The following is a 20,931-nucleotide window of genomic DNA, read 5'->3' as shown; positions in this document are numbered from 1 at the left end:
CAGTCTGCATTCAGAGTCCATCAGTTCTTTATCTGGTTGTGAATAGCATTTTCCATCATGAGTCTTTTGCAATTGTCTTTGATTGTTGGATTGCTGAGAAGAGTTACAATTGATCTTAGCACAATGTTGCTGCTACTTTGTACAATGTTCTCCTGGTTCTTTTCACTTCACTCAGCACCAGTTCATTTAAGTCTTTCCAGGTTTTTCTGAAATCTGTGGGCTCATCAAAACTTTTTTTTAACTTAATGGAATCAAAATTATCTTTTATTATCTTCTGTGATTCTCTTGTTTGGTCATATACTCTTCCTTATCCAAAGATTTGATGTGTAATTTTTTCATGCTACCTTAGTTTACTTAAGTTATCACCCTTTATTTCTAAATCATTTACTCATTTTGATATAGTGTGATAGATAGGTTACCTAGTTTCTGTGTATATATAATTTTATTTTTGCTATCTATACATTGTAAATTAAATGGAATTTTTTATAGCCCATTTGTCAAACTTGGTATTTCATTTTTGAGATTAGTAGAAACAGAACAAAGCAAATGAAGCAATTCTTTTTTATCAGTTTCCTGTTCCTATCACAAGTAAATGATTTTGTAATTCTTGTCTAAACAGTTTTTTTCTGGCATATTTTCCTTTATCTTCCTCGACTCTGTACCCCTACCTTTTTTTTTTTGTTTGTTTGGGGGTGGGAGGGGAGAGTAACTTGATTTCTTGAAATAAATATAAAGAATACTTTTATATTCTGTTCCATATTTTAATATATATATAAAAGCTTTTGTCAAATTTCACAGTATAATTGTGGAAAAGATGTGGACTGGGTGATAGGAAAGAAAGGTAGCTGATTAAATGCATACATATTACATATTGACTAATGGATCAGTAAAAGTCCTTGTTAAAATGTTGCAGGGTTCTCTCTTTGGCTTTGTTTATTATTTTTTACAAATGACTTAGATTAAAAAATAGATGGTATTTTGTAGACAACACAAGGCTAATGCTTTAGATGATAGATATAGAGTAATAGGGGCAAATATAGAAAATTTATATTTAATAGGAATAAATGTAAATCTTTGTAGTTTAGAAGTGTGGCTAGAAAGTAGTTCATTTGCAGACAGTTTATTAAAGCTATCTATAGTCATATGAAAAAATGCTCTAAATCACTATTGATCAGAGAAATACAAATTAAAGCAACACTTGAAGTAACTCACCACCTCACACCTATTAGAGTGGCAAATATAACAAAAAAAGGAAAATGTTGGTTGTTGGAGGGGATTTGGGAAAACTGGGAGGCTAATCCACTCTTCGTGGAGTTGTGAACTGATTTAACCATTCTGGAGAGCAGTTTGAAACTATGTCCAAAGGATTATAAAATTTCATACTCTTTGATCCAGCAATACCACTGCTAGGTCTACATCCCAAAGAGATCCTCAAAAAGAAAAAGGGACTTTATTTGTAAAAAAATATTTATAGCAGCTTTTTTTTGTGGTGGCTAAGAATTGGAAATCAAAGGAATGCCCATTAATTGGGGAATGGCTAAACAAAGTGGTATATTATTATAATGGAATATTATTGTGCTATGACAAGCACAAATGACAAGCAGAATGATTTCAGGCCTGGAAAGACTTAGATGAACTGACTATAGCGAAGTGAGCAGAACCAGGACAAAGTTGTGTACAGTGATAGCAATGTTGTTTCATGAAGAACTGTGAATGACTTAACTATTCTCAGCAATATAATGATCTAAGACAATCCCAAAGGACTAATGATGAAGCATACCATCCATCTTCAAAGAAAGAAGTGATATTGATTGAACACCAACTAAAGCATGCGATTTTTCACTTTATTTCATTTTTTTCTTTTATTCTAGTTTTCTTATACAAAATGACTAATATGGTAATGTTTTACATAATTGCATATATAGCATATCTGAGTACTTGCCCCTTTAGGGATGGGGGCGGGGGAAGGAGGGATAGAATTTGGAACTCAACTTTAAGTAAAAATGTTTATTAAAATTAAAAAAGAAAAAGTAGTTCAGTGAAGAAAATTTATGGGCTTCATAAAGTCATTTTAAACTCCAAAGGCTTTATTCAGTTTAAGGTATTTTTTGGGGGCAGCTAGGTGGCGCAGTGGATAGAGCACCAGCCCTGGAGTCAGGAGTACCTGAGTTGAAATCCAGCCTCAGATGCTTGACAAGTACTAGCTGTGTGACCCTGGGCAAGTCACTTAACCCCAATTGCCTCACCAAAAAAAAAAGGTATTTTTTGTATGTGATGATGACACAAGATTTTAAGTTGGTTTGCTAAAATAAGTGTTTAAATTTGTTTTTACATTTAAATAGTTTTTACCAATATGGGAAAATAAGGAATATGGATCTACTCGAAGTATTGTTCGTAGCATTGGGAAAATTCTTCCTTTAGAACCTTGTCCAAGGCCTAACTTTGAGGTAAGTCAATTATGCATTATTTGATCTGCCATATTGGGTTCTGCTAAGGGTGAAGTATAGGGAGTAGCGATAGAAGAGAAATGGAAAAAATAGCCCTTGCTCTTAGTGAATTTAAAATCTGATTTGTAAAACAAGTCATTTTACTTTTGAACTGAAGTGAACTTTTTAATTTTTCTTCCAAAACCCACCTCTTGGAGCTTCACTTCCACATCAACAGTTGCCTACCAGATTTTTCCACTTGGAAGTCCTGGAGGCATCTTAAGAACTGACCTCATTATCTTTCTTTAAAAAAACTTTTGGGGCAGCTAGGTGGTGCAGTGGATAGAGCACGGGCCCTGGAGTCAGAAGTACCTGAGTTCAAATCCGGCCTCAGACACTTAACACTTACTAGCTCTGTGACCCTGGGCAAGTCACTTAACCCCAATTGCCTCACTAAAAAAAAAAAAAAAAACCAAAAAACTTCCAAGTGCAACCATTCCTTTGGACCCTGAGGTTCATATTCAAAATCTTGGCATTATCCTCTACTCTTCTTACCCTCATCCCACCTATATCCTTGAGAAACTTCATCAGATCTCAATCAGGGACAAAGCTAAGTGAACAAAAGGAATGGAGATCATATCAGAAACCTGTATTATTCCATCTTTTCCTCTACCCTACAAATCCAAGAGGTGGCTAGAGAATACAGTGAATAGAGAGTTCTAATTTAGCCTCAGTCACTTAACTGCTATCTGCCTGTTTTCTCAACTCTAAAATGGTATTAATAACAGTACCTACGTCACGGGGTTGTTGTGAGGATCAAAAGAGATAATATTTAAGTGCACAGTCCCTGGCCCCCAGTTGTTGTTTGACCATAACTTCCAAGTGAATTGGATGTAAGGGAGGCAGGGCTGTGCAAAGTCACCAGGCTCACTCTCTTCTCCAGAGCTGTCTGTGTCCATTGGCAAGATATAGATCTAGACAACTGGAGATGGCCAGTGAAGCAGTGGGAGACCTTGGTTAAGCAAAGACCTTTCACAGGTCTCATTTTGCTTGAGTCAATGCCCATTCATTGATTAAGGCTAGGTAAGAAGTGAGGCAAAGAAATTCAGTATGTCATACTTGTGCAGTAATGCAGAACATCTTCACCTTCCTTGAAAGTGTTTTGCTTTTTTATTGCTTTCTCCCCCAATCTGCCCTTCCTTTCTCCCCCCCACCCCCCTTATCTCCCTCCCCTCCCCTTTACTATAGTAATATACATACTTGAGTATGTATATTAGTCCTTCTTTGAGCCAATTCTGATGATATCTTAAGGTTCACTCCCTCCCCCCCTCCCTCCCCCTATTTCCCTCCCCTCCATAAGCTTTTTTCTTGTTTCCTTCTTAGGAAACTTGATTTCATAGGGAGGGTTGAGGAGGTAGGGAGGAAGAAAAATTTAGAACACAGAATTAGCTTAAAGGCTTTAACCTTATCAGACTGGGCTCAGGGAGGGAATAACATTCACACCCAATTGGGAGGAGTAATCTATCTAATTCTACAGGAAAGTAGGAAGGGAAGTGGATAAGGAAGGAAGGGTGAAAAAAGGGAGTGAAGAGCAGGGGAGGGGACAGTCAGAAATAAAACACTTTTGAGGAGGAATAGGTTAAAAGAAGATAGAAAATAGAGTAAATATCATGGGAAGGGAATAGGATGGAGGGAAATAGTTATGATGATTGATTATAAGGGCAAAACGTACGGTTCCTACTTTGCTGGACTATTATGAAGAAAATTCTTTGTCAAGTTTAAGGTACTATATACAGGTTATGATGAACAGGATACTATCAGAAAAACTTGGAAAAGACCTACATGAACTGAAGCAGAGTGAAATGTACTGTATACAAAATAACGGCAATAGTGTAAGATGATCTGCTGGGAAGGATGTGGTTATTTTCAGCAAGGCAATGATCCAATATAACCCTGAAGGACTTATGAAAATTGCAACCCATCTACAAAGAAAGAACTGATTAGTATCTGAAAACAGATGGAAACACATTTTTTGTTAATTTTTTTCCTCTTTGACAATTCTTTTATCTGAAGTTTTTTTTTTTTTTTTTTTACCGTTTTCTCACAATCTAGCTAATGTGGGAATGTTTTTCATGACTACTCATGTATAGCTTATTTTGAATTGCTTGAGTTCTTCTGGATGGGGGGTGGGAATGGAGGGAGGAAGAGAAGTTGGAACACAAAGTTTTAAAAAATTGATGTTAAAATTTGTTTTAACATATATTTTGGAAAATAAAATTCTATTCAATAAAAAAAAAAGTTATATGTACTCTCATCAAAAAGAAGTGAGGCAAAGAGGCTTCTTTTACCTAGTCAAAAGAAAAATAAATAGGGCAGGGCAGGGTCAGCTGTTCAGGAGACTCTTAGAGAGTCTCTAGCCAAAATAGAAACAATTGCTATTTATGCCCACTCTGAACAACCCAGGGGCTAGCTTCCTAAACTGTGGGTCATGACCCCATATGGAGTCGGGGGTCTGAAAAATTTGTCAACAGTAAAAGTTTATGTATACCTATTTTAAATACATATATACCCATTTTATATACCTGCATAGCTGGGGTTGTGTAAAAAATTGGGTGAAAAGAGGTTGCTAGTAGAGAAAGTTTAAGAAGCCCTGATCTACAGGCCAAACAATGGCCAAATGAAGTAGGAGTTTAAGAAAGGCCTATTCCCTTTTCCCTCTCCTTCATGTGTTTCCTCTGTCACTGATAGTGTCTTACAAAACCCAAACCTTACACAACCCTTACCATCTGCTGTCTTGTATTCATGTGTATTTGAACAGAGCTGGACAGCCCCTGGATTAAAGTGACTGTGTATGGGATAGGTGGACTTGAGTCAGTTTAGATTCTGAGGATGGGGTCTGGAAAGTTCCCAGCCCCCAGTCCCTGTTATAGTCAGATCATTTTGTTCATGTATTATTCCATTGCTTATAATAGAAATCGTGTATTGTGCCTTACTGAACCTGATGTACTCTGGTACCCCTTTCTCCCCCTTTGCCTACATTCCAAACCCCCCAGTTCTTGTTATGGGTTAGTTATGCCGTTGCTATGACCAGGCAGGAGAAGATGTCTCTTGCTAGCTTGAAGCCCACCCAGATAATACCTCTCCCTTTTGCATTCCTAAGTCCTAACTACCCCTTGGTACCGGCTCCTGGTACCATCACTCCCTTCTTCCCCCTTGCCCCTCCTTATCCAGGTGGAGTGGTCTGGAGTGGTTTCACCCCTCCCTCCCGCAGTTTCACCCTGTTCCCCTTCCCCCTTCCCTTGGTTTGACCTTTTCCCCCTCCCCTTTCCCTCTTGTTCCTGGCACATGCATCATACCCTGATCATGAGCTAAACATGAACTGTGGGTGTGACAGGATTGGATGTTGGATTGTGAGCTCACCCTGTGCATGAGGGGATTCCTTCCCCCTCAAAATCCCTATAAAACTCCAAAGCATGAGCCCCTTATTGCGCTCCTCATCCATGGCATTGAGGTCGCCCATTCTCATGAGAATGTAATAAATCTGCCTCTGCTTGACTTGGTGGTCTCGAGTTATTTGGGTAAACTGAGGCAATTTTGTCCCAAACAAGTGGGTCCACTATAAATTTGTTATATAAATCTCAATGGGGCCTTCATTACATCAAGGGAATCTTTTTATACCTATTTCATTTTCAGTGTTCCTCCAGCATTCTTTGGCACCATCTACCCCCATTCTCCCATTGGAGAACCTCACTTCCTACTTCACTTGGGCCTTTCACTGAAAGCTCTTCTTTCCTCCTCTTCCTTAAATCTTTTCTGAGCCTTAATTTCCTTATCTGTAAAATGGGAACAATGATATCTCAAGTGCCTCCTACACAGAAATTCTAATGAGATAATGAATGTAAAGTACTCTGTAAGATTTAATTTACCATATAAATGTCAGATAATCTGCATTTTTTTCTTGATAAAAAGGAGCTACTAAATACCACTGTACCTACTGTGCAGATTTCCATAGCTCATTTGTTACAATATGACTAGGGAGGTTTAATTAGGGAACATTTACTGGAGAAAAATGGACAGAATGTTACCACTTATTTAATTTTAGAAAAAAGAATACCATAATCACTCCTTATCTTGCTAACTAATGTAGTATGCTTTTTTAAAAAAATCTTTTATTTCTATGAATTATACCTTTTTCCTTAGAATACATTTATCTCTAGAGAATTGACCTTCCTCCTTTTTCCTTTAGCTCTTCCAGTACTTGAACTCCTTAGACTATGATCGATATGGGTCTGCTCTGAGGCCCGTAGTTCCATCATTTGCTGATATCCTGTGTGTGGCAAATGAAGAAGCCAGATATGCCAAATTTAGGTAAGCTCACTGTTCTGTGCTGAACTTGAAACATATTAAAGTAGGTAATGATCTAAATCTCTGCAATTCTAGGTAATTGAGATGTTTGAGTTGAATTGAATCATATGTGCTTTCTGGTTTTGTTAATCTATCCATGTTGATAAGTATTTGTCGAATCCAGTGTATATGTATGTAGGTAGTTATATTCCCAATAAAGAATTAGGCTTAGTGGTGAGTAATAGGTATAGGAAAGATCAGTATTGATCAGAATTATCCTGTCCATTTTTATTAAAAATCTTATTTTAGATGCAAGCTTACTTCAAAGCTTTGTGGACAGCTTGATTTGCTGTGTGGTGTGTGGTACAGGGGTTTTGCTAGGAGGTATGGAAGGTTTGTGTGTAGTCTTGTTGGGTGCAAATCTTTTTCTACTAATGTAGAAGTTTGGATTAAATTACTAGATGATATGGTATACCTCATGACTTTTCATGTTTGATTTACATAATTAAACTCATGTTACTTGTTATGTCATGGAATATTGTATTTAATAAAATATTTTAATTATTACCATATTTGCCATACATGGGATGCTCATTTTCAAGGAATTAAAATACAGTAAATTATAATATTCCTTTCAGGATCTTCATGTTATCACCATGATTCTCATTTATTACTTATTGTTAATACTGAAGTGTTTTTTGTGTTAAAGTTCAGAATAAAAAATAAAAATTTGGAAAATGGGGGATGGGCAGGATTTTAAATTTAAAGATCACAACTCACCTTCAAATAATTGCATGGTCATTATAAACCCTCCTTTGGTTATTGTTTGTCAGTTATTAAAAAAAATTCACTTAATAGAGATGGATTGTCTTAGTATGGTATTGGTATGCACAAAACAGTCCTCTTATTAGTTGAGTGGATCCTCTGTGGAGATTTGTAGAAAGCTATGTTTAAGACGCCTAGGATGAGAAGGAATTAATGTCTGATATGTAGTAATAGAGAGAGCATACCTGCTGACATTTTAGTCACTTTATTTGCATTACTCCAAATTGCTTCCCAAAGTGGGTGTACTGGTTCCTCATCTTCTGTAATCTTTGTCAGTTTGCTGAGTGTGAGGTAGAACATTGGCATTGTTTTGATTTTCATTTTTCTCAATGATTTGGAGCATTCTTTCATATGGCTATTAATAGTTTACAATTCTCTAGATAATTGTTTATATCTTTTCACTCCATCACTAGATGTAATAAGTTTAATTGTACAAATATATGAAAGTTAAAAATTTTTTTGTAAAATAAGGTATCTAGTACTAGGGATGGGGGAGTGAGTGCTGCCTGTCTCTTTGTGACTTTTTTGTTTGTTTGTTTTTAAATTTTTTTTTTTTTTTGGGTGAGGCAATTGGGGTTAACTTGCCCAGGGTCACACAGCTAGTTTGTGTCAAATGTCCGAGGCTGGATTTGAACTCAGGTCCTCCTGAATTCAGGGCCAGTGCTCTATCCACTGAGCCACCTAGCTGCCCCGAAATAACACACTGACCATTTTTTTTTTGTGGGGCAATGGGGGTTAAGTGACTTGCCCCGGGTCACACAGCTAGTAAGTGTCAAGTGGTTGTTCCTTCTTCTCTTTACAGAAATTGTATATGGGAAAATTATGAGGACAAGATTGAAATTTTCAATCCAGTGCCTCCACCTTTAATTCCTTTGTCATCTGCTTCAAGACAAAGAAAACAAATAACAGATGATCTTCCTATTACTGAAGCAGCAATTAAAAAAATAGCTGCCCTTGAAGATGAGCTAACCATTCTTCGTTCCCAGATTGCTGCAATTGTTGGAACGCAAAAAGCAGAAAACAGGTCTACTTTTGGTAAGTTTATTTCAGCTTTAGTTTTTTTTGGTGAGGCAGTTGGGGTTGTTAAGGGCTAAAATTCTAGCTAAACTGTCTAAACTATTTAATGAGTGGTCGCCAATAAATTATAAGCTTTAGCAAGAGTTAGGCTTTTAAGCATTTATTAAGGAGAATAAGAATTTGGTAAAGAAAAAGAAAGGCCTAGATTCCTATCTATTAAAGGGAGAGCACATTTCTAGCTCCGCTCTCCGCCAGAGTCCAAAAGGAAGAGAGCCTCCGTCTCCTCCTTCCTCCTCCCACTAGTCCGCGTCACTTCCTGATACCAAAGACTCCTGGTCTTGCCCTCAAAGACCTTCGCTTCATGGGCAGAACTCTTCTACAGTTAGTATCCAGCAGGTGGCGTTATTCCAATCGTTACAGTCCCCCCTGTTGTTCCTCAAGAAACAAAATGTTTCCTTGACGGAACAGTAAAAAGAATATAATAACTATTGCTAACTAATAATATGTGAACAACAATATAGAAAAGGAAGAGAGGAAAGTTTTGTCCAGAGGGGCGATTTTTTTTTTTTTGTCCTCATGAACCGACGCTTTGACATTGGTCTTGCAAAGGGAGGGCCTCTGCAGAGAGTACATATTACAGATGGTGTATATTATAACCGAAAAAGAAAAGAGAAAAAAACAAAACAAAACTGTTCATTTAAAGTCTCTGAAAGTCTTTTCTCAGATGTCCTCTAGGTGTAGTCGTGGAATGGAAGTCTTTTCAGGGGTTGATGTGTGGATACTGGTAATCAGCCAGGAAATTTCCTACAAAATTGAGCTTAACACAACTTTAAAATAGCTTTGTCAATAATCAAATCAAACAATGAAAGTTCTCAAAAACATGTCTAAGGGAATTCAGAATCTTAGTTGTTACACATGAAACATATAATAAAACAAAAATTGAAACATTCTTTAAAATTATAATATTACTATAGTCCCCCCTTATGGAGGGTAATTGAGAAGACAATTGCTGTGATATTAATTTTTTAAAATAATTTTTATCTTTGTTTCATCATTTTTTGCATCATCTGCCTAATTATCCTCATGCCATTATGAGAAATTTAAAAATCTAATATAATTGGTAACAGGTGTCAAGGCCAAATTCAACACTGTATTTATCATGACACCTGAGATAATTATGGGGGTTACCATAAAAGAACAGAGAAATGATGGGATATGAGCATTCCCACACTTGAGCAATATGTACTGCCCATACAGTATGCCAGGCTTAAAATAGGTGGATGGAATATATGTCCATGCCACCGAACATATTGGAGGAAACTGAGTCAGACTTAATCAGATGCATGGGATTGAGATGTCCATGGCATCAGGCATATAGGAGGGAGCATAGAAGCCAGGTGTAGGAGCGAGATGGGTGGGATGAATACTTCCAGCCATCTGTACAATATTGTGGGGAAAAATAAAATAAAATATTAAACCAAGAGAATCCAACCTCAACATTAGTCAAAAGCCGTTCCCTCGGCCATACCTTGACTTCATGCATGTCTCCCCTCATGTGACAATTCAGTGTCTGCTCTTGCATGTATTCCTCTTGTGATTGGATGGCATCTTGGCCAACTGGCATCTGATAACTCAGAATAAAGGCAATTAATGTCTTAAATGATAAGTTCCCATAATCCAAGTCTCATATGGATTTAAAAATTGAGGATAATAAATGATTGCAAAAAATGTGAATACATCTTGACTCAGAACACAATATATAATTATGCAACAATTTCAAATAATACCCCTTTTTTTTACTTAGTATACAATTACTTTTTTGAAAAATCTGAACATATTTAAATAAAAGTTAAAGCACAACACAATCTCAAAGACAACTTTTACAAATGTTCCCCTCTTTTTTTTTTTTTTTGGAATATGCTTATCAAAAATAATACTTCTAGAATCAATTTACACTTGCCATGGCAAACAATTTGCCAGGGAAATGCTTTAAAGAGTTTGATCAAATAATCAGTTGAGAAAAAAAAACAAAAACAAACAACTCAGAATATGGGAGCACAATACTCCTAGAATTAACATTGTATAATAAAATCAAAACCATCTTGCAATGTTTCAAAATTAGATAGACAAATGAATAGAAGAAAATACACATGGAACAATAAAAGACAATGAAATTCAAACTAAGGAAGTCTAAATGAATATGAACTTAATATTAATAAGAGTATTATAAAATATAAACTTGATCATATGACTATAAAAAGCTTTACAAATATTCTCCTTGTTTTAGAAACTAAGTATAAGACACAATCTCAAAAGCATGAAAATCTCTATGAAAATAAACCCATACCATTAATTTCAAAATGTATATGTAATAGCATAGAAATCCTATGTAACCTCTGAACTGATATTAATACTCTGAGTGAATTCAGAACACCTTTGATTCCGGTATCTAAAATCCCCAATACTCATATCAATATCTTGCTGTTTACTTCTACATTTCTGTACAATATATACCCTTCCATGCCAAAAGAAGCAGAGTCTTGAACTATGTTGATTGTCATTCTTATTCAGCTTAAGTTTTTCTTCTTTAACCCCTCTATATTGTCTGTCGGGCTTTTCACCATACAAATGCTTTATAAGATTACTAATTAAAGACAAAAGCAGGTTAGCAAAATTATGAACAAAACGAGCATATCTGGAATTTAAAGGGTTTTCTAAAGTTGTCTCAGAAGCACAGCCAGGCTGGGGAAGGGGTGAGCCTGAAGCTGCAAATGCAGTTAGAGAAAGTTGAGCATGCGCATTAGATCTTTGGACTTCCCAGGCAGGGGAAGCAATGGGCTTGGCCATGGGAGGAGTAGAGGGTGGGGTTTGGAGAGGAGGGGAGGGACCAGAGCAATTTGAATCAGACTTGATTTTGAACTCAGGCCTGGATTCCTCTTCCCCCACTTGGCCTCCAGGTGCTAGGGGATTAAAAGCTTCTAGAGGGTGGGTCATTGCCTCCAGGCATGCAAAATTAAAGCAACAATTAGTGTTAGAACTGGGAAAAGCTGCAGGAATCTCTTCAGGTTTCTCTGAAAAAGCATGGTTGGGAGAGGGAGAGATATTTCCTTGTGTGAGTAAGTTGCTGGCTCTTTTAACAAAAATAAAAAGAAAAATAGAAAATCCACAAAAACAAAGCATTAACATGATCTTATCCCCCATTTGTCTGGTTAAACAGACTAAAATCAAAAATAGGGTAATTAGGGAGTTTAAAAGGTCCATTCGAAAAAATTTAAAGGAAAACACAGCCAGTACTCCAGTACTTAGCAGTTAAAGGGAGAGGGAGGGGAAATTTCTTACCCAACCAGAAGATCAGAAGACTGAAGTTTAGCTTTCCTCTTCGTGGTCAGCCATCTGTTAAGGGCTAAAATTCTAGCTAAACTGTCTAAACTATTTAATGAGTGGTCGCCAATAAATTATAAGCTTTAGCAAGAGTTAGGCTTTTAAGCATTTATTAAGGAGAATAAGAATTTGGTAAAGAAAAAGAAAGGCCTAGATTCCTATCTATTAAAGGGAGAGCACATTTCTAGCTCCGCTCTCCGCCAGAGTCCAAAAGGAAGAGAGCCTCCGTCTCCTCCTTCCTCCTCCCACTAGTCCGCGTCACTTCCTGATACCAAAGACTCCTGGTCTTGCCCTCAAAGACCTTCGCTTCATGGGCAGAACTCTTCTACAGTTAGTATCCAGCAGGTGGCGTTATTCCAATCGTTACAGGGTTAAGTGACTTGCCCAGGGTCACACAGCTAGTAAGTGTTAAGTGTCTGAGGCTGAATTTGAACTCAGGTCCTCCTGAATCCAGGGCCAGTGCTCTATCCACTGTGCCACCCAGCTGCCCCATAGCTTTGGTTTTGACTAGATAATTTTTAACTTATCTGAATCAGCCTTGTAGTCCAAACCACATATGAAGGTATTCCCATTATAACATCTGAGTGGTTCCCCAACTTCCCCTTTAAGACCTAAAGAAAGGCTAATTGGTTATTGTGACGATCAGAATTCTTACATCTTGCAAAATTCTTTGTCTTTACTGCATTTCCTATTATTGTATAAATTCTTATCCCATTCGCTCTTATCAGTTTATATGTGGCAACTAGGTGGCACAGTAGATAAAGCACTGGCCCCAGAGTCAGGAGGGCCTGAGTTCAAAACTCATTTCAGACACTTAACTAGCTATGTGACCATGGGCAAGTTGTTTAACTCCAATTGCTTTAAACATCCGGGCCATCTCCTATGACAGGAGATATGTATCTTGCCACTGGACTCATGGCTCTGGTGTTCTTGCACAGCCCTCCCTCATTTAAATACAGTTCACTACAAGTCATGCCATCAGCAGTCCTCTTGGAGAATGAAGGACAAACGTATCAGTTTATATAAATCTTCATCATTTCTTACAGGACCATGATATTTCATGATAGAGCACTTGGCCTGGAGTCAGGAATACCTGAGCTCACATCTGGCCTCAGTTACTTCCTAGCTCTGTATTCCTGGACAAGTCACTTAACTCTTTGCCTCAGTTTCCTCAAGTGTTAAATGAGCTGAAGAAGGAAATGGCAAACCACTCCACAATCTTTGCCAAGAAAACCCCAAATAGGGGTTACAAAGAGACACAATTTATTCACCAAACAACAACAAAAATTCTCTTACCTTTTTTTTCTTACTTTCCTTGCCTTGTCTAACTACCTTCTCTTTATCTGTCTATACCTTCTATTTCTGCTCCCTAATTATTCTTTTTTTTTTTTAGGTAAGGATTCAAAAATATTTTTTATTACATGTTCATTAAATACCTAAAGACCATTTCCTTGTGCAAAGTAGGTTAGAAAAAGGATTGTTTGTAAAACAGCAAGTCTTTTGCTTACAGCTTGCTTTTTGTATCTTCTTTTGCATTTGGCTTTTCAAGCTGTGTTGACTTTTTTCTCATGACTTTTCTGCAATACTTTCTCTTTCCATTTTTTCCTCTACCTCTTTTACTTTATCTTCAAAGATCTTTTTGAGCGCCTCTATGGCCTCAGACCAATTCATATTTTTCTTGGGAGCTTTGGATGGAGGGGCCCTGATGTTGCTGTCTTCTGAGGGATCTTCTTCCTCTGTCTTCCTTGTTACTGAAGAAACTTTCTATGGTTCACAGCTTTCTCTGCCTGCTCATCTTGCCTTTTACTTGACTTTTACTTATCTTGTCTTTTACTTGACTCCTTAACATGGGGCCCTGCTTTCAGGCTGTACTGTCCCAAGCTTCAGGGAGTCCCAGGTGGTACGATTTAAGGAGGGGCAGGTTCTTCATTCATCTGGCCTATGCTCTGGTCTGTAAATAACCCCAGGTCAACTTGCTAATTAACCAGGCAACAAAATTTTAGTTTGCTGTGGTTGTTAGCTCCAAGGAACCTGCACTCTTCTCCCACCTGGGCCTCCGAGCTCAAAATTTCTTCCTGGTTCCCAGCTAGGGTAGGACAGCCGAATTTTTTTTTTTTTTTGATAGGGCAATGAGGGTTAAGTGACTTGCCCAGGGTCACACAGCTAGTAAGTGTCAAGTGTCTACAGCCGGATTTGAACTCAGATCCTCCTGAATCCAGGGCCGGTACTGTATCCACTGTGCCACCTAGCTGCCCCCATGGACAGCTGAATTCTTCGCAGCTCCCACATACATGCATAGACTAGCAAAACAAATTTCTACATTGGTCATGCCCAAAAATATATGCCTCTTTTTACATTTTAAGTTTATTACTTTTCTAGCAGAAGGTGAGTGGAATGTTTGATCTTAATTCTTTGGGGCTCTTTTATCATTATTTTTATCAGAGTTTTAAATTCTTACAAAGTTCTTTTTCTTGATGATGTTATGATTGTATATATTAGTTCTACTCACTTCACTCAGCATAACTTCCTAGATGTCTTTCTAGTTTGCTCTGAAACTTGTCATTTCTTACGGCACAATAATCCATTACATTCATGTACAACAATTTACTTAACTATTTCCCAATAGGGAGATTCCCATTTAGTTTACCATTTTTGGCTAAGAAAAGAGATGCTTCATTTATGTACATTGTGGGACCTTTCCTTTGTTTTCTTTGGGTTATAGGCCTGCTGGTGGAATTGGATATGCGCAAAGGGTATGCACAATTTAGTAATTTTTTTGGGGAAAAGGAATGGATCAATTCATAACTTCCCCAGCAGTGTACCTGTTTTCTTCCAACCCCACCAATATTTATTATTTTCCTTAGTCATATTTGCCAGTCCTATAAAGTATGAGGCTGAACCTCAAAGTTACTTTAATGAGCATTTCTTCAGTGTTTAGTAATTTAGAGAATTGTTAGAATTGTTAAGTTTGTTGGGGGCAGCTAGCCCCGGATTCAGGAGGACCTGAGTTCAAATTCGGCCTCAGACACTTGACACTTACTAGCTGTGTGACCCTGGGCAAGTCACTTAACCCTCACTGCCTTGCTTCTCCCCCCATAAAGGATTGTTAAGTTTGTTGATAGTTTGGATTTCTTTCTTTGAAAGCTGCCCTTTATAACCTTTCAAACTTTATCTATTAAGTTATGTCTCTTAGTCTTATAAATCTGAATTAGTTATTTTGGAAATGGGACCTTTATCAGAAAAATTTGCTGTAAAGATGAAATTCCCTTCCAATCCGGCCCCCCCCCCTCCCCTTTTCCTTCTAACTACAGTGACTTTAAATTTATTTGTGCAAAGGCTTTTAAATTCCATACAATCCAATTCATCAATTTTGTTCTCTGTGACCTACTATCATTTGTTTAGTCATGAACTCTTCCCCAACCCCCATCCATAGATCCCCAAAGTTAATTTCTTCCTTAATCCTTTAATTTATGTGACATGAACTTTTATGTTGACGTAATGCATCCATTTGGGGTTATTTTACCATATATTGTGAGGTATTGGTGTAAGCCCGATTTCTACTAGCCTGTTGTCCATTTTTTGCCTTCACTCAGTAATTGGGTTGTCTGGTTTATCAAACACTCTTGTTACTATGTTCCTAATGTTCCCCAATGCTCTTTAGTAATTTTTAATCTTGTTATATCCTCCTTAAAAATTGTCCTTTTTCCTGATTCTTTTACTCCCTCAGTGTGCATAATCTAGATGATTATTCTTCAAATTTCTTCAGTTTCTCCTAAATTTTGTCAACTAAGTAAAGACTATGAAAGATCTATTTTTATATGCTTCAGAGCAGGTGAGATAATCCAGAAAGACCCTCAGATGTGGTATCAGAAGAACGGAGTTTAAGTTCCATGTTCACCTTTGATCAGTTGTGTGCCTCAGAGTTCTCATCTTTAAAAGGAGGATAATTATAATTGCATTACCTCTACTTTAAGGAAAATGAGTCCTATAATTGTGAGCTATTGTTATTATTAATACTGCTGACCTATACTTAAAACAAGGTTGGTAGCCTTTATGTAAAAGATATAGAAACTTTAATTATGTTGTGGTGGATGGTGTTTCTCAGAGAGACTTCCTAGTTCTTTTTAGGTGTATCTTCTAGGAAATTTAACTTTTTTGTTTCATTTGTACATACCATTTTTCAGGAAACATTTCATTGTGTTAATTGAAGTTGTGTATAGTAATATTGAATATTGCCCCATTTACTAGAACTTCAGGGTAGTTAGGGTGATTTTTCTCATATTGACAGAGCTGGGTAAAATACCACTGTATTGCAGTGGATAGATATATCTGGTTTATACTTGGATTTGCAAGTTACTCTTATTTACATATAATAGACTTAAAATTTTTACAAACATTTAAAATTTTCTGCTGGTAAGTGTAATTAAGATTATATATACCATGTTAAATAATAACACTTTATATTTTCCTTTCAAAATAGTATTTGTAATCATGTCATTAGCATTTTTACCCTGGATTTCTAATTTGGAATATAGAGTAAACTTTCTGTTTGACTTGCTTCATTGGAACTCCTTTGCAAGAGAATTTGCTTCTGCTCCAGGAGGCATGCAACTATTTTACTAGCATTTCAGGAGTAGTTCCTAATTTGTATAGAAATCATAACTTATATCTACATGTTATTTTGTGAGATGATCAAAATTTTGTTTTTGTTGCTCTTAAAATTCTGAACTGTCTCCCTCCTCACCCTACACTAGAGGCTACCATTTGACACAGGTTTTTCTGTGTGTGTGTGTGTGTGTAAAACTATATAATGCATAATTCTACTTTCTTTCTCTGGAGGTGGATAGAATCTTCTTTCATAGGTCCTTTGTAGTTCATTTGAGTATTTATAGTATTCAGAATAACTTCATTCATAATTATTCTTTGACCAATATTGCTGTTAACTGTATACAATGTTCTTTTGGTGCTGTTCATTTCACTTTTCATTTCATGCAAGTCTTTCCGTGTTTTTCTAAAATCAACCAGCTCATCATTTCTTACAGCACAGTAGTATTCTATCACAATGATATATAACAACTTGTTTAGCCATTCTCCAGTTGAAAGGCATCTCCTCAATTTCCATTTCTTTGCCACCACAAAGAGAGCTGCTGTAAATATTTTATAGAACATATAGATTCTTTTCCTTTTTCCCTGATCATCTTGGGAAACAGGCCTAATAGTGGTATTGCTGGGTCAAAGGGCATATACACTGTATTAGAAATCTTTGAGCATAATTCCAGATTGTTCTCCAAGATGGTTGAATCAGTTCTACCAATAGTGTACCAGTGTCCCAGTTTTTCCACATCCCCTCCAATATTTGTCGTTTTCCACATCTATTATTTTAGCCAGTCTGCTAGGTGTGAGATGATATCTCAAAGTTGTTTTAATTTGCATTTCTCATCATTGTTGAGAGCATTTTTCATATGACTATAGGTTTGGTTTCTTCATTGAAAAACTACCTGCTCATATTCTTCGACTATTTATCAATTGGGAATGAATCACATTCTTATAAATTTGACAGTTCTGTGTATATATGAGATGAGACCTTTATCCGGAAAAAATGTCTATAAAATCCCCCTCCCAATTCTTTGCTTTCCTCCCAATCTTGGCTACATTGTCTTTTTAATGCAAAAACTTTAATGTAAGCAAAATTATCCATTTTATATCTCACAATGCTCTCTATCTCTTGTTTATTCATAAATTCTTCTCCTATCCATAAGTCGGATAGGAAATGTGTTCCACATTCTTCTAGTTTTCTTATATCTCCCTTTATATCTAGGTCATGTATCTCCCGCCTCCACCTCAGGACAATGAGGGTTAAGTTACTTGCCCAGGGTCACACAGCTAATAAGTGTTATCAAGTGTCTGAGGCCAGATTTGAACTCAGGTATTCCTGAATCCAGAACTGTGCCACCTACCTGACCCCTCATGTATCCATTTTGATCAAATCTTGGTGAATGGTATATATATGTATGTGTGTATGTATAATATATTTAAATATATATTTAAGCTTTTGGGATAAGAATACACTATGTGGTAATGTGTATACACACACACACACACACACACACACACACATACACACACACCCCAAAACCACCACATAGTGCATTCTTATACCCAAAGCTTAAATCTTACATTTGTCAAACAGAAGGTTACTCTAAACATTTACCACTGTGTATTGTATGCCTAGTCTGTTCTGCTAAGCCACCTTTCTATTTCTTAGCCAATACCAGATAGTTTTGATAATTACTGTTTAAGATCTGGTATTGCTAAACATCTTTCCTGAAATGCTTTTTAAATAAGCAATTTTGTTTTTAGATTCCTTGAAATCATATGACATGCCTGATAATTTGGGACTACCGTCAATGCCTTCTTCACACTCCTCTGTACCAGAATGTTTTTCAACTTCAGTGGTTCATCCCCCACCTCCTCCACCTCTCCCACCTCCTCCACCTCTTCAGCCTCCTCCATCAGAATCTAATATTAATGATTCAGGCAACTCAAGAGATGGACTTATAAAAGAGCAGCACCATGTTGCAAATAAGACCAATTCTAGCAAATGTGCAGAAAACCAGAGAACTAAAGAAGTTCCCAGCATGATGGATATTCTCAAGGATATGGATAAAGTCAAGCTGCGTGCCATTGAACGGTAGGTTGGTTTAATTTGATATACAAATAAACGTTTCCCAGTGAGGATGTTCATTTTAATGAAATTTTTAAGTATTAAGAAATACAACATTTAAGAATGCATTATATGGGGCAGCTAGGTGGCGCAGTGGATAGAGCACTGGCCTTGGAGTCAGGAGTACCTGAGTTCAAATCCAGCCTCAGACACTTAACACTTACTAGCTGTGTGACCTTGGGCAAGTCACTTAACCCTAATTGCCTCACTAAAAAAAAAAAAAAGAAAGAAAGAAAAAAAAAAGAATGCATTATACAAAATACAATTATCTGTGCTATTTAAGTCACTTGATATTATGGCTTAAGCTACTGTACTTGTGTATACAGTTAACTTTACACAGAAAAATAATTTTTTCTTTAAAAAAATAACTTTTTACTGATACATTTTTTTTTTTACATCACTTGAATTTCTCCCAGTATCCCTTCCCCTCCCTCTGAGAAAGCCATACCATATACAAAGGTTTTTTTTTTTTAAAGGGGAAGAAGAGAAAAAAAATAAACAAAACTGATCACTACATTGAAAATGTCTGAAAATATGTTCAATTTACCATAATTGTGACCTCCTATCTGCAGAGGAGTGGCATAGGATCACATTTCTTTCTTGGGATCATGCTTCTTTTTTGTAATTTTGCAGCAAGAAATTACTGGAGTTTTGTTTTTCCATTACAGCATTTACAAATTATTTCTACTTCAGTGAGAGTTCTCTTGTAACAAAATAAAGCAATTGAATAAAGCATAATGCTTGACCTTATCTGAAAGTGCATGCAGCATTACACATCAGTGTACTTCCCCCCTCTTTTTTTTTTTTTTTTTTGGGTGGGGCAGTGAGGGTTAAGTGACTTGCCCAGGGTCACACAGCTAGTAAGTGTCAGGTGTCTGAGACCAGATTTGAACTCATGTCCTCCTGAATCCAGGACTGGTGCTCTATCCACTGCGCCACCTAGCTGCCCCCCCCCCCCACTTTTAAAAAATAAACAGAAATCTATTTTCTCTCTCTCCTACTTCCCCTCCCCTCCATTGCGGGGGGGGGGGGACACATCAAATTTCTTGTAACAAATATGCATAGTCAAGCAAAACAAATTGGCTGCATGTAAAAATATCTGTCTCGTTTTGTACCCTAACTCCTTCACCTATAATGGGTGCTTTTCTTTATTCATCATACTTGTAATTTCTTGTAGCACATTATATTCATGTACTGCAATTTATTTAGCCATTTCCCAATTGATGGATATTTTGTTTTTAGTTCTTTGCTACTACAAAAAGTTCTCCTATAAATATTTTGGTGTAAAGGGGGCTTCTTATTAATGACCTCTTTATGGTATGAGCCTAATAGTATATTTCCAGAAATAAAGGGTATGGAACATTTTAGACACTTTTTTGGTATAACTCCAAATTGGTATACTGATTCACAGCACTATCAACATTCATCCATTTTCTTCCCTCAATCCTTTCAATATTCACTGTTCCCATTTTTTGTTATCTTGGCCAATTTTCTGTGTGTAAGGTTAAACCTCAGGGTTGTTTTGGTGTGTGTTTCTCTTATGAGTGATTTGGAATATTTTTTTCATAGGGTTGTTAATAGTTCGTTCTTAGGTAATTTATGTTTTCTGGTTAATTGAATGTTTGATTATTAATATTAAGTTGCATTGTTTAATTCTTCCTTGTGTAGTCTGTTCCATTGGTCTGTGTCTCCATATTTTAAGCATAACCAAAGGTTTTGATAACTGCTGCTTTATAACATAGTTTGAAATTTGAAGTTCCCTTGCTCCTAACCCTCTTTACCCGTGTTTTTTTTTTTATTATTTCCTATATGTGCTATTTTTTTTGTTTTTCCAAATGATTTCAATTATTTTCTAAGTTCTATGAAGTAGCCCTTTGATAGTTTAGTGTACTATTAAAGTTGTAGACTAACATTTGTAGTATTATTTTTGTTATATTGGCATAGCCCAGGGATGAGCACAGAATATTTCTACCACCATTTAAGTTGTTCCTTTTTTCTTTAAGGAGTGCTTTGTAATTAAATCTATTTTGTGTGCTTTGATACACTGATACACAAATATTTTATATTTTTTGTAGCTATTTTGAATGGAGTTTATTTTTCTGTTATTGTCTTAGATTTTGTTATTATAGAGAAATTATGTTGAGAAAAATTTTCTTTCATTAGATATATGCTATTCCCACCTAAGCCTCTTTATAAATATTATTGGATATTATT

General features: G+C 36.5%; 1 protein-coding gene across 2 annotated transcripts in view; it reads left to right on the top strand.

The window, feature by feature from the left end:
• MTFR2 (mitochondrial fission regulator 2) overlaps window positions 1–20,931 on the top strand; it is a 42,733-nt gene that overhangs the window by 6,360 nt on the left and 15,442 nt on the right. For both annotated transcript variants that reach the window (XM_043962427.1, XM_043962428.1), the window contains exons 4-7: window positions 2,343–2,447; window positions 6,673–6,794; window positions 8,398–8,630; window positions 18,354–18,684. In XM_043962427.1, the coding sequence (XP_043818362.1) occupies window positions 2,343–2,447; window positions 6,673–6,794; window positions 8,398–8,630; window positions 18,354–18,684 (791 nt within the window). The remainder of the gene's footprint in view (window positions 1–2,342; window positions 2,448–6,672; window positions 6,795–8,397; window positions 8,631–18,353; window positions 18,685–20,931) is intronic.

This window comes from Dromiciops gliroides, chromosome 4 (assembly GCF_019393635.1).
Source record: "Dromiciops gliroides isolate mDroGli1 chromosome 4, mDroGli1.pri, whole genome shotgun sequence".
Lineage (NCBI taxonomy): Eukaryota > Metazoa > Chordata > Mammalia > Microbiotheria > Microbiotheriidae > Dromiciops > Dromiciops gliroides.
Note: the sequence above shows the minus strand (reverse complement) of the source record. Positions and strands in the feature narration are given on the sequence as shown.